Source organism: Salvelinus namaycush, chromosome 2 (genome assembly GCF_016432855.1).
Source record: "Salvelinus namaycush isolate Seneca chromosome 2, SaNama_1.0, whole genome shotgun sequence".
NCBI classification, from domain to species: Eukaryota; Metazoa; Chordata; class Actinopteri; order Salmoniformes; family Salmonidae; genus Salvelinus; species Salvelinus namaycush.
Window position 1 is genome coordinate 15,941,741 of NC_052308.1, and position 13,872 is coordinate 15,955,612.

The following is a 13,872-nucleotide window of genomic DNA, read 5'->3' on the forward strand; positions in this document are numbered from 1 at the left end:
TGCGGTGTGGTGCTTCTTACCTGGCTGTGTCAGTGTGGCTGCCTGCATCCACCCAGCACTCTGCTGTCCTCTCACCTCCAGCCAAGCAGAAAGGATGATTAATTACGCCAGTGTGCTGTGTGCCGATTAAATATTACTATTCATGTTATGTAAAATAAATAAATAATAAAGAGGTAGAAGACAGGGAAAAAGCTCTGAAGTAGAGCGTGGATGGTGCCAGGCAATGTTTGTGCATTCTGCACAGCTGTTAAAGATTGATGCCCCTGGATGGCACACTGCTGCCTGGAAACCATGTCTGCAAGAGTAGGAAAATATCAAGTCTTCACATGGGATTTCTATCAAAATGCATATGAATAGCCTGCCCAGCACATTGTTGCTTAGAAAATCCCAATTTCTTTAGTCATATAAATATAATTCATACTGTTCATAGAGTTGAAGGTCTGGGCTTCAGAAACTTATTTAGAAAATCTTTTGATGGTCTGAAACCGTTTTTGACCATTTCCCAGTGTTTTGCGGTGGTGCGTGTGGTAGAGCTGTGACATGGCCAAGGCTTGTGCATGGGGCTAGGGGGACTTAAAAGAAAGTGAATAAAAAAATGTGGAAGAATGACATTTAGAACACGCCAAGCAATTAACCTGAGGAAGTCAGAAGGCATTGTGAAGCTATTCTGATTTGAAAGGCATGAAATAAACAACTCAAAATGTTAATTAAATGGCTGGGCGCACTTCCTTCTCTAATTTTGCTTCATTAAAGCACCGCAAAGGAAAAGCTTATGTAAGATGCTTCATAATGCACTGCCATGGTAGCTGCAATGGGTGCCCTGTGTTTACAATTCAAAGGAAAAATGTCTGCTTCATTTTCACACCGACGAGCGGAAAAATGAAGTGGCGATAAAGAGGTTAGGAAGCTGATTAAACTGTATGGCAGAGTTATTAGCATTTGGATGTTAAGAATGCCTTATTGTTTAGTCTCAAAGTTTAGTCCATAGACACTTTGTTTTCATCAAATTGTGATTCACGCTGGTTTTTGTGTGTGTGCGTGTATGTCTGTGTGTGTGAGTGCATGTGTGTGCATTGCGCATGTGCATGCTTAGTTGCACATGCACGTGTGTGAAACAGTAAGTGTAAGTATTTTCTTGTGTTTTCACTTTGGAATATTTGTCTAGAGAACACCAGGGCAAGTTGCTTGAGTGTAAGTAGAAGCAATGTAGTTTAATTGCCTTGCTCAAGGCAACAGCTGCTGAATCACCACACTGCACAGTCAAACGGAAAGTTTCGCACGTATTTTAAACATAATCATAAACTGGCAATAACAAGTCATGATTTTGTTAGCCGTTTTAGCAAAGCTTTGTTTTGTTCTTAGTAAAGTAAGAGTTAAAGGGTTCTGATTCTGAGCATTTGTTGTATTGTCTTCTCAGGTGAGCTGTGGGAGACAGACTCCTGCAGGACTGTGAGTGTGGGCCCAGAGCCTGTGCGAACTCTTCTGGTACTGGAGGACTCTGTGTGGGCCAGCTGTGCCAACTCTGTGACCGTCATCAAGGGCTCCAGCCTTTCCACTCAGGTACAATAGGAGATGCACCAAGTGCTTTATAGTTTGAACAACAGCACACAAATACAAGCCTCTCAAAATGCTCCAGGAAAGCATCTTCACCTCCATCTCGCATCCTTTTCACAACTGCTTAAGAGCAGAGGCTCATGCACAGAATAGTTTCGACAATACACTGTCCTTTCCTTCACCTAAACACACTTTATGTTGGAACTATAAACTATATTGGAACTCAAAACTCCTTGAGTTCTACATTGATACTTTGACCTAAAGTATTTGTGGGGATGTTGGCATCAGAATGTGTTTTCAGGCAGCAGTGGCTCTTTATGCTTGTACACTTTCCTCCCTGTTCAATCCTCTGGAGATCAGAGCTTAGCCAGCTGAGTGACCATGCAAAGGAGACAAGGTTCTGTCTGGCTCGCCCCAGCGTATCCCCTCTGCATGGTGAACAGGCATGTGTGCTTGTGTCGGTGCTGGTTGCACCTCTCTTAGCCTTGTCTTCCTTACTAATGCACACCCTGGAGGGCTAACTTCACCGGGGTTGTGATGCGGAACCGGGATCAGGGAAGCAGTCCTTGCCCCCAGGACTGAGCCATAACTTTAAGACAGAGCAGCGCTGACAATAAGGCTGATCTGTCTTAGGTAAGCGGACTAGGCCGCTAAAGTAGAAGAGGGGAAAGTCTGAGCGATCACGCGGGCGAAGGACAGGGTCGTGATCGCTCAGACTTACCCCTCTTCTACTTTAGCGGTCTAGCCTGCTTACCTAAGTCAGATCAGCCTTATTGTCAGCGCTGCTCTGTCTTTAATTGATGATCCTTAATATAGCCGGTAGTTAACACGAAGGGCTATACTGCAGCCCTGTGGATCTGCATCCATCGCTTCTCCTCCTCCCCCCACTCCTCCTGTGTGTGTGCTTGAAGGGACCCTTGTGTGTGCTCTGCATTATGACAGAGCTCTGGGAATGACCCATGTGCCCTAAAAAAAGAGGCCTGTCATCAGAGCCTAACCAGGCAGGACTGTGTGGATGCAGGGCATGGCATGACATGTCTCCCTCCCTCTACTTCTCTCTAGAAGAGAGGAGGATGCTTACTCCCCCTCCCTCTCCTCCCTGTCCTGCCCATGCCCACTCCCCTCCTTCACCTCCGTGGCTGTGGATTTGCTCCTCCTAAGAACAGACACCTTGTCACCCAGTGTAATGCAGGGCTAATGAGCTGTTCAGGCGGTGGGGCTTTAGAGCTGGGGCTTTAGCCTGCAGTGATTCTCCCTTCTGCTGATGAAGGACTTGCTGCTGCTGTTTGTGTGACAGAAGTGCTGGGTGGAAGGGGCATATTACCTCTGTCACACTGCTACCACTCTCATGGCTGTAAGCAATGCAGAACTCATCTCGTTAATATCAGTGTGTCAATTGGGTGAACAGTTGTTGCCATCAGTTATTTGACACCATCCATTTTAGAAGAGACCTTAGTACCAAATATGTGCTCTGATAGGCTCTCCAGGCAGTATCCAATTTTGTCAAGTCTGGCAGTCATGCAGCCCTGTAAACAGATCTCACTTCCACTAACCTCTTCTATTCAATTACCCTACCAGTTAATGCATTATTACTGTAGTTATGGCATTGTTTTACGTTTGGCCTCACTGGGATACAGGGGACAGATCAAATTGAAAGCAGTCAGATAATGACTTATCCAGTGAAACATATGCTAGACAAGGTGTCATGATGACAGGGTGTCAACCAATAATTAGCCTGTTAATTAACAATTTGTCTGTTCATGCCAAAATCACTGATTTAAACCCCTCCCCCATGATTCTCTAATGGTTTACTGACATTTTCAATGCTCTTTTAATTTGATATATTTTTTAACTTTATTTGCATTTAGTTAGTCAATTCTTTGAAATAGGGCTCTTTGAACTTAAATATTTTATAGAATTTAATGGTTGCACTTGAAAATGGAAGGGATGCGATTTCCTCTCTTCCTAGGCGGAGCAGAGCAGGCACCTTCAGCCACGGAGTCAATTAAAAGAGAAAACACATCAAAGGGTTCTCTTCTCTCCCCACTCTCAAACAAAGGAGGTCCCTCTGGCAAGGGCACACAAACAGGTGGTAATCCCCGTCCTCCGGTGCACAGGGGGGAGCACCCCTCCTCAGCCCTCTCCCTGACTAATCTCTCATCCCCGGACTCATGAACCGAGAGTGATAGGAGCGGGGAGACGATGCCAGAGCCAGCCCCTGTCATGGTGCAGACCTCGGGGGGTAGCATGCCTAACTATGATAAGGCGCGCTGCTCTTCCTCAGCTACTCATTAAGAATGTGTGCCTGAAACGCCTCCTCTTTTGCTGTGGTCTTGAGAAGTGGAGGGTGGGAGGAAGATGTATACTGACACAGTAGAAAATATGCCCCTGTCTGTGAAACATTGGTGCAGTTCATTACAATCTCAAGAGAGACACGCTATAGCCTTTTCTGGGTTGGTGCAGGGTTGTTAATCTCCAGTCATCTGGCCTACTTGGGTTTCGTGATAGAGCTCTAAAGAGGGGTACTCAAACCTACGCTCAGGCATTCTACTAGTCTTTTGTTAACAAGTAATATCCGAATGTAATTTGTTAATGGTGTTCATGTGTAATTCACTTTTTATGATTATGTCTAAGCACATTAGCAGTGTTGTCCATGGATACAGTGAATTAGAACTCCTGGAGAGGGGTTCTTATGACATGGATGCACAATACTTTATGTAGTGTGCGTATGTTTGTGTGTGCGTATGGGTGAGTGGGTGGGTGGTTTATGCATTTGTTAAATGAAGTCATACTGTAGATCTAGGATATTATAACTTCATTATGGATTGGATGTCTACGTACAGAGACATACATTTAACAATGTGCAGAGCAATGGTAAAGAAGCAATTACAGACAGTAACATCACACTTTATATGGTAATCAGTTATCCATAGGAACATATTATAGATTTCCAGATTTCTGTAAGAACCCCCCCCCCACCCCGGACTGGACCCAAGTACCTCAGTAGTTTTTCCCATTATCATCATATCTGACAGCAGAGAAAGCCATCCCAGACAAAATCCTGGCTCAAATCTTTTCATATCTCATCCTGACAAGGCATATCACATCTGTTTTGTTGCATTTAGACCAAGATGTCTGCATGTAACATTGATCGGATTCATAAAAAACTCAGATCTACAGTATATTTCATTTAAAAGACCAATGTAAACTGGGTCTAAATGGGGCTATACTGTTTATTTAACTACATGTTCTGTGTAAGCATTTGCTTGGCATCTCTATGCCTATTCTCTATGCCTAAGTCCCATCTCTACTATAGTTTCCATGGTTATTCACTGCTTCTCTCCTTCTCTCTTCCAGAGGTTTGAGGTGCACCCAGAACCCATGGTGAGCGTGGCCCATATGGTGCGGGCTGGAGGAGGAGTCTGGATGGCCTTTAGTGAGGGCTCTTCTATTCGCCTGTTCCACACTGAGACACTGGAGCATCTGCAGGAAATCAATATCTCCACACGAGTATCTTTGCACAACCCAGGTACAGTACAAAACTCCTACACTCAGGTTGCTATAGGGATTCGTCTTGACCTCCTCATTCCGGGGGTCAACGTTTTCTTTCGGTTTATACAGTAGAGCCAACTCCACAAGTCTTTGCTAGGGTTCTGTCACACAATCTATTTTGTCATGAGCCTGACCTGCTGTATTAGTGGGGTTAGGAGGAAAACATATGGCATACATTAGTTCGTTTTTGGGGGCCCTCATTGTACAAGAGCAATGAGATGGCACCAATTAAGCCACGCAGATGCTGCACTCCTCGCTGGAATGATATTCTGGTCTTGTCTTGCTGGAGCTGCTCCTTTGGTCCTGCACTCCGGGACTGACCTGAATAAGTAGCCATCTAAAGACCCTGCGAAGCCCCGATGGAGCCATAGGGTGAGAGGCAGGAATTCATAAAAGTACAATCATTGATGAGCTGTTACAATGCTGCCAGACAAAGGTTTTCATTGCACGAGTTGCCATGGAAGCACTCGTCTTTCCTTCAACATCCCGGCAACACTTGTATCGTGCCAGTTTTGTATCTGTCTTGTATCTCTATTTTCTTTTTTCTCTCTCTCACGCTTTCTCTCTTATCTGTCTCCCTTTTATTTTACCTCTCACTGCAACCCCTTTAAGATGCTGTATACATTCTCCTCCCTCTCCATCTTCCTTCATGATGAATGAAATATGTATCAACCAATCCAGGTATTTCCAGTGTTAGTATGGGGGAGTCAGGGTAAACATGTCGGACTGGCTGAAACAGAAATGAGCCTGTTTCAGGGTGGTCCTTCCACACATTTATCAATTTGATTCAATATCAGCCCAGGGACCTATGGCCCAGGGAGCCATTTCAGCCTAAAATCCTGGGGCCTCAACTCAGTCAAGCCTGTGCTCCCTTTCTCCTAATTCTGTCTGGATTTATTCAGTTTGATATTCTGAACGTTAAAATGACTGAGGATCAGAGTCAGACAGAACTCACAGTGCACCAAATCAAGCTTCAGCAGCCGGACGCAGGGAGTTACTGTCAACAGGTCCACTGTTGTTGCCCTCTTTCATTAGTTGGATGGAGAAGGAAAGAACAAAAAGAGACATGGTTCAGAAAGCCCAAACTTGTCTTTCTCAGGTCAATGTTTATTTTTGTTAGGAATGTCTTCTTCTTCAAGTGCCTATCGGTCAAGATGTCTAGACTTTATATAGTTCGGTGACCCTAAGGTCATTTCCTCCCTACTCCAGCACTTCCTGATGAAATATGCAGGATGTTTGAGAATGAGAGAGGGAGGCAGGTTGGCCTCAGGGGATGTTAGGAGACAGGGCACGAAGGGGGTTAGGGGGGCTAGGATGAGGGGTGGTTTGAGGGCTCCTGCTTACTTTCTCTTCTGCTGTGCTCATGGGTAAAGGAGCACCCGGTTCCTCTGGATACACATGAAACATGGAATACTGATACAGTTATTACAGATCAATGCTCTTCCATTCCCATCTGTCTCTCCCTTCATTTTGATAGGACAAGAATTAATGATCTACTCCCCAAATCCTCGCCCTTTAATGTCCTGCTCCTCATCGGGGGGGTTTCTGTCTGATGCAATAAACAGCTGGGAATTTTCTAAAGCCGAGAAGAAAAACCTGTGTCTTTTGCTAATGGATTTAAGTCATTTTCTATGAAAAAAAAAAGTAATTCAAAAGGTCCTTCAAAAGCGACATAGTTATCTTTAGAGACTTCGTTTTAGCACGGAAAACAGCTCCTTAGATCAGCCCACTGAAGACCTCTGCATTACTGTAAAAATTGGAGGTGGAGGATTGCTTAAATACCTCCCTAATCTCCTGTCTTTGTCATTATCCTCTTTCATTGCTGTTCCTAGACGATGCCTGGCTGGCGCCTACATGCTCTTACTTAACTTGACAGTTCATGTTAAAGAAACATTCCACCCAAAAACAATATTTTTGCATATGATGCAAAATGCAGCATCATATGATACAAAATGTATCATACCGGCTGTATTTCTGTATTTTGAAGACTTGATTGCTGACATGCAAAACATTTTGGGACTATTTCAACAATGGACTAATGAAACAAATACCAAAATATCGTTTTTGGGTGGAGTTTTCCTTTAACCCTGGAGTGGGTGGTCATGTCAACCGCTGCCCCTCTGATGTAGCTCTTTGTGACATAGACTAGAAATAGACACAATCTCTATCTAAGCAGTCAACTGACATTTACAGTGCATTCGGAAAGTATTCAGACCCTTTGACTTTTTCCACATTGTTACGTTACAGCCTTATCATAAAATGGATTCAAATGTTTTTTCCCCCTCATCAATCTACACACAATACTCCAAAATGACAAAACAAAAACAGGTTTTTAGAAATTTTGGCTAATTTATAATTTTTTAAAAACGGAAATATCACAAATACATAAGTATTCAGACCCTTTACTCAGTACTTTGTTGAAGTACCTTTGGCAGCGATTACAGCCTAGAGTCTTCTTGGGTATGATGTTACAAGCTTGGCATACCTGTATTTGGGGAGTTTCTCAAATTCTTCTCTACAGATCCTCTCAAGCTCTGTCAGGTTGGATGGGGAGCGTCGCTACACACCTATTTTCAGGTCTCTCCAGAGATGTTCGATCGGGTTCAAGTCCGGGGTCTGGCTGGGCCACTCAAGAACATTCAGAGACTTGTCCCAAAGCCACTCCTGTGTTGTCTTGGCTGTTGTCTTAATGTCATTGTCCTGTTGGAAGATGAACCTTGGCCCCCGTCTGAGGTCTTGAGCGCTCTGGAGCAGGTTTTCATCAAGGATCTCTCTGTAATTTGCTCCGTTCATCTTTCCCTCAATTCTGACTATTCTCCCAGTCCCTGCTGCTGAAAAACATCCTCACAGCATGATCCTGCCACCACCAGGCATCACCGTAGGGATGGTGCAGGTTTCCTCTAGACGTGACGCTTGGCATTCAGGCCAAAGAGTTCAATATTGATTTCAACAGAACAGAGAATCTTGTTTCTCATGGTCTGAAAGTCCTTTAGGTGACTTTTAGCAAACTCCAAGTGGGCTGTCATGTGCCTTTTACTGAGGAGTTGCTTCCATCTGGCCACTCTACCATAAAGGCCTGATTGGTGGAGTGCTGCAGAGATGGTTGTCCTTTTGGAAGGTTCTCCCATTTCCACAGATGAACTTTGGAGCCCTGTAAGAGTGACCACCAATTGCTCTGTTTGGCCGGGCAGCCAGCTCTAGGAGGAGTCTTGTTGGTTCCAAACTTCTTGCATTTAAGAAAGATGGCGGCCACTGTGTTCTTTGCTGCAGAAATATTTTGGTACCCAATTCCTTCCATGAGGCCATGGCTTGGTTTTTGCTCTGACATGCACTATCAACTTTGGGACTTTAAATAGACCGGTGTGTGCCTTTCCAAATCATGTTCAATCAATTGAATTTACCACAGGTGGACTCCAATCAAGTTGTAGAAACATCTCAAGGATGATCAATGGAAACAGGATGCACCTGAGCTCAATTTTGAGTCTCATAGCAAATTGTTTGAATACATATGTAAATAATGTATTTCTGTTTTTTTATTTGTAATAAATGTGCAAATATTTCTAAAAACCTGTTTTCACTTTGTCATTATGGCGTATTGTGTGTAGATTGATGAAGATTCATTTTTTTTGTTGTTGTCAATTTTAGAATAAGGATGTAACGTAACAAAATGTGGAAAAAGCCAAGGGGTCTGAATACATTGCGAATGAACTGTACAAGATTGAATTCTTCACTGTGCCTTTAACTCTGTCCTGATCCTCTGAGATCTTTTTCCTAAATACCTCGCTCTCTGCAGAAGCTTAACATGCACCTCAGCGATGCTGCCTCAACTCCCACCTTGCACAGTGCCGCCGCTGCTTCCAAACATGGGCTGTGTTCATGCATGATGAAATTAATCAATTAAGGCGCTCTCTAAGCACTCATGCGAATCACACGTCATAATCTGAGCGTGACACAGAACAACCATGTAAATGCAGCTCTATATGTAAATTAGCATTCTCTCAGTAGCGATCACGACTGATGTTGTAATTCAATTAGATGGTTGCCGTGGATATTAAGTGAAACTCTACATATCAGGACCACAAGAGCCAATAAGCCAATGACAGGGACCAGAAAACCATAAACATCATGTATTGGCTCCTATTTTGTGTGTAATTTCACAATTATACCGTTTACATATACAGTTGAAGTCGGAAGTTTACATACACCTTAGCCAAATACATTTAAACTTTTTCACAATTCCTGACAATCCTAGTAAAAATTCCCTGTCTTAGGTCAGTTTGGATCACCACTTTATTTTAAGAATGTGAAATGTCAGAATAATAGTAGAGAGAATGATTTATTTCAGCTTTTATTTCTTTCATCACATTCCCAGTGGGTCAGAAGTTTACATACACTCAATTAGTATTTGGTAGCATTGCCTTTAACAAAATATTATTGGAGTGGTTGAAAAACGAGTTTTAATGATTCCAACCTAAGTGTAAATAAACTTCCGACTTCAACTGTATAGTGATAACTAACACCTATTGTACTGAAACAAAGAAAGTGCATGCAAACACAACAGCACAACACAGCATGCATAACTGTGTACTGTTGAATGATACTAATAACTGACGTGATGTAAACATACTGTATGTGGTGCCAGAAAAAATAATGCGGTTTTATCAACAATAACCGTAACATGAGTTATTGTTTCATTTCCATAATGCTATGAATACAGTACTTAACAAAACTCTCGTGTTTCCCTATTCCTATGTTGTAGGCCAGAAGAGCATGCGTGTCACCAGCCTGCTCATCTGCCAGGGGCTTCTGTGGGTGGGGACTGCCCAGGGAGTCATCATCACCCTGCCCGTGCCCAAACTGGAGGGCATTCCCAAAATAACAGGTACAGATGAGGGGAGGAGGATATTAAGGTTTTCACTATGACAAATTATCCATTATCAAAATGGAAATACTAATTGCTTCTGGGGATATGTATGTCAACATTGTGCTTTTCTGGTTGTGTCTCTGTCCTGCAGGAAAGGGGATGACCTCTCTGAATGCCCACTGTGGTCCGGTGGACTTCCTGGTGGCCACCTCCAGCACCCTGTCCGCAGAGCTGCTGAAGAGGGACTCTGTGGGGGATGGACCCGACTCTGCCTGCGGAGGGGAGGACCGCAGTGACTCCTCCTCCCAGGAGTCTCTTCAGCAGGCAGGCTGCTCCCAGGGGGAGGGGCGGGGCAAGGGGCGGGGTGTGCTGCTACAGTACAGGCTACGCTCCACGTCGGGGTTGCCGGGGCGAGCACTGACGGCACGGGGCGACGAGGCGTCTGACTCCTCTCTGGAATCTCTGGAACAAAGACTGGAGGACGGCTCCATCTATGAGCTCAGTGACGACCCTGAGATGTGGGTGCGGGGGCGCCCCTGTGAGCGAGACAGGGGGCGTAGGGACAGGGTGACCTCGGCCGCGGTCATATCCGGTGGCAGGGGCTTCCAAAGACTGAGGGAAGGGACAGCAGAGCGCACGGGTGTGGAGTCTTCAGAAACAACCCTGATGGTATGGCAACTGCCACTAACTGTGTGACCTGGACATCAACATTCAGGCAGTGTAGAGTGGAGAAACAGCTCTTTACCCCAGCCCCGAATCTTCTCCATTCCATAATGCCAGGAACTTGAACCATGTGAGAGAAGTGTATTAGTGCTGGCCAGGCTGATGGCTCCTTGTGTGGGTTCAGGAACTCCTGCATGCTCCATCTGAGGAGACCTGCTGGTGGCCTGTGAGGCATGGGGCACTGCCATCCCATTGGTGGCTTTGTGTGTATTCTCTTCCTAAACCACAGGCCCAGGGCATTTCTTGTGACAGCTTAAACTGGTCCTCTCCCCACCTTGCCAAAATGGATATCCCGAAATCAAGCGTCATTAGACTGACTGTGCTCACCTCACACACATTTCTCTCCCACAGTTGACAGCATTTCTCTGTAACAATGGACCACATTCCTTTGAGAGCGACTGTTTGTTGAATTTACCATGCTGCAGTGCTGGAGATGGACATCTTTTATCTGATCCTTTGGGAGAGAACACATCAGTTTAGAGCTGAGAAACTACTGTTGGTTTACGAAGGACTTATTTAGTTCTGTTAGTTCAGTAAGCCTCGTGCTCACTCCCTGGCAATGTGAAATATGTGAAATGTCTGTCATAGTGTGTCACAATTGAATCTGTGTTTCTAGGAAATTAAAGTGTGTTAGACACTGACTGTGGGTCCTTAATCGTCTGATGTTTTACAGTATACTGCATAAATAGATGGGTTATCTGAGGTATCATTGACAGGGAGGATTCCTGAGAGGGAATAGAAGGCAATGTCTCAGATGTGTCCTGGTCTACCGCAGTTTAGAGGTTTTAACTTTAAATGTTCCTACTCGAATTACTGCAAAATGCAAAACAGATACCATACTGTAGATCTTTATTGTCGATGACGAAGATATTGTACATTGTTAATTTTAAGTTAGTTAAAGCAAACACATAGGCTCACAATTATTTAACCTTTGTTACACATCAAAAGGCCTACTGAATTAACTACAAAATACAACAACAACTGCAGCCACCAAGACATCATTAGTGGCTGTGTATAGGCAATCGGAAGGGAGAATGCTTCATATGGGGTTGTGTGGCAATTTAACACACACAAACCTTTGATAAATCTATCCCCTAGTAGCATTTCTGTCTCCTTTCCTTTACTTCCTTTGTGAAGCCATTGCCATCGGTGGTCTGGTGTGCTAACAGAGACATGGTATTATCCTGCCCTGTTCCTGTTTCTATTCTTCCACAATGGAAAAGACCTTTGACAACATCTTTGAAAAGTGTTCATTTACAAATTAATTGAGATGTTTGGCTATGAATGCATGGCATTGAAGTGTTCTTTTAAATTGCCTGTGCTGCTGGATGGAAGTGATGGTTGATTACATATTTTGTCACGACTTCTGTAGAATCTGCTAATAATTCCAGTTACATCTCCACATCTGAGTACTCTATTTCATCCCAGTTGAAGGCCATGCTTTCTAAGGTTTTGAAACATTCTTTGTTATTTTACTTAATCTCCCCGGCATTGACAGACAGCAGCTTTTCAATAGAAAACACAACTCAATACAGAGCGTTGAGGTGTTTCTATCCAAACGTACACATGAGAGAAGCTGTTTAAAGCATACTGTAGAAAACCACAGGACCTATTTAGTGTTTCTATGATAATACTATTCCACAACACTTTTCTGGAGGTCACCAACAAGTCAAGGTTATTTGGATGTAGCCAGAGGGTACATGAGTGTATGATTGAGTAACCTTTATGTAGTATAGATTATTCATCCACAAACACTACCTGTATGTACAACAATTGTTTCAGTGGTTTGCCTTTCCCACTGCTGGGGTGTTTGCTCAGATGTTATTGCACCCTATATCTTAGTGTGTTTCCATTCTCTCATCCTTTCTCATCCATTCACACTCATTAGTATTTGATCTATTCAAACTCCTAAATGGAGAGTGTCCATTATAACTTCACACTCATACCGACCATACTGTCTGTTCTTATAAAAACGATTTGTGCAGCTTCTCGAAGCTTCCCATAATTCAACTTTCATTCACATAACTGAAAATAATGTGCACTTATAATACTATAGACTTCGACACCCCTGTGGTAGAGGAGGAGGCTTGTGATGAGTCGGCTGGTTTAACTTTTGATTATGATTAAATAATTATGTGACTCAGTTGTGTACGTTGATAGAGTGAGAAGTCTTTAACATTAGATTAATAATGTTAAGTTACATTGCACATATAAAACATTGCTTTACTCCATTACATGTCAATTCCAATGTCCTATTGGTACGTTAATAAATAGATGCTTACATACTGTACTGTAAAAGTGTTTCATAATTCATGTGTAATATGTCAATGTTAAATAAATACTTCATAGTGATAACATGATTCTAATCATCTTTTGTGGGACTCAAATTAAGGTTGGTGTGTTGATTTGAAGATGTACAAGTCTGAACCAGTTCAATGACCCACAAACCATAAAATATGTCTACATTTTGACCCATTTTGTGAAGCCTGATAAGAGTCTGTCTGTTAGAGGCCACTGTATCCAATCCCGTGGCTCATCCGATTTGGAACCAGACTTCACATTTCTGTTCGTACAGCCCATAGCAGTATGGTCCAGCCCAGTATGTTGGATAATTGGACCTGGTGTGGCCCTCTGTGCTCAGTCTGCCCATATGTCTCCACACCTAGGGTTGCAAAGGGAGTGTATATTACTGGAAACCTTCTAAATTTACCAGTAAACTACCAGAATTGTATGTAATCACAAGACATCTAGTGGCCCGTTTGGGTACTTCAGATTATCACAGGCATCTGTAATTACCTCTGGCCCTCTTATCACATAACATATATTAAATGATAAAAAAAGGGAGTGGCTCCTAATCTGCGACAGGAGCTTTAATTTCTGAGGCTCCATATCCAGTGCGCAAATTCTCCCAGTATGTCACAGTAATTTGGGACATCACTCTTTTTCTCATGCTGAAACTGGATTAGATACATACCGGTAGTTAAATCCAAGTTAAATGCCACAAAGGTGATATTCACAATATCACTAAACAAAAGACACAACAACAAAACACATCAATAGCCGCTACAATGTCAAAACATGATTTTGTCATGACTATGGTGTAGCGACATTAGCTAGCTAGCTAATGTTAGCATAGCGTCTGCTACATGATAATCAGCTCGCGTTAACTAGCTAGCATT

The 13,872-nt window shown here is 43.3% G+C and overlaps 1 protein-coding gene across 1 annotated transcript in view; it reads left to right on the forward strand.

Annotated features, from left to right (window-relative positions):
* The window catches only part of LOC120059425 (rho guanine nucleotide exchange factor 10-like protein), a 124,576-nt gene extending 111,559 nt beyond the window's left edge, over positions 1-13,017 (forward strand). Inside the window, exons 24-27 of the mRNA XM_039008470.1 lie at positions 1,418-1,560; positions 4,912-5,083; positions 9,866-9,988; positions 10,122-13,017. Coding sequence (XP_038864398.1) covers positions 1,418-1,560; positions 4,912-5,083; positions 9,866-9,988; positions 10,122-10,666 — 983 coding nt within the window. The 3' untranslated portion in view covers positions 10,667-13,017. The remainder of the gene's footprint in view (positions 1-1,417; positions 1,561-4,911; positions 5,084-9,865; positions 9,989-10,121) is intronic.
* The last annotated feature ends 855 nt before the right edge of the window (positions 13,018-13,872 follow it).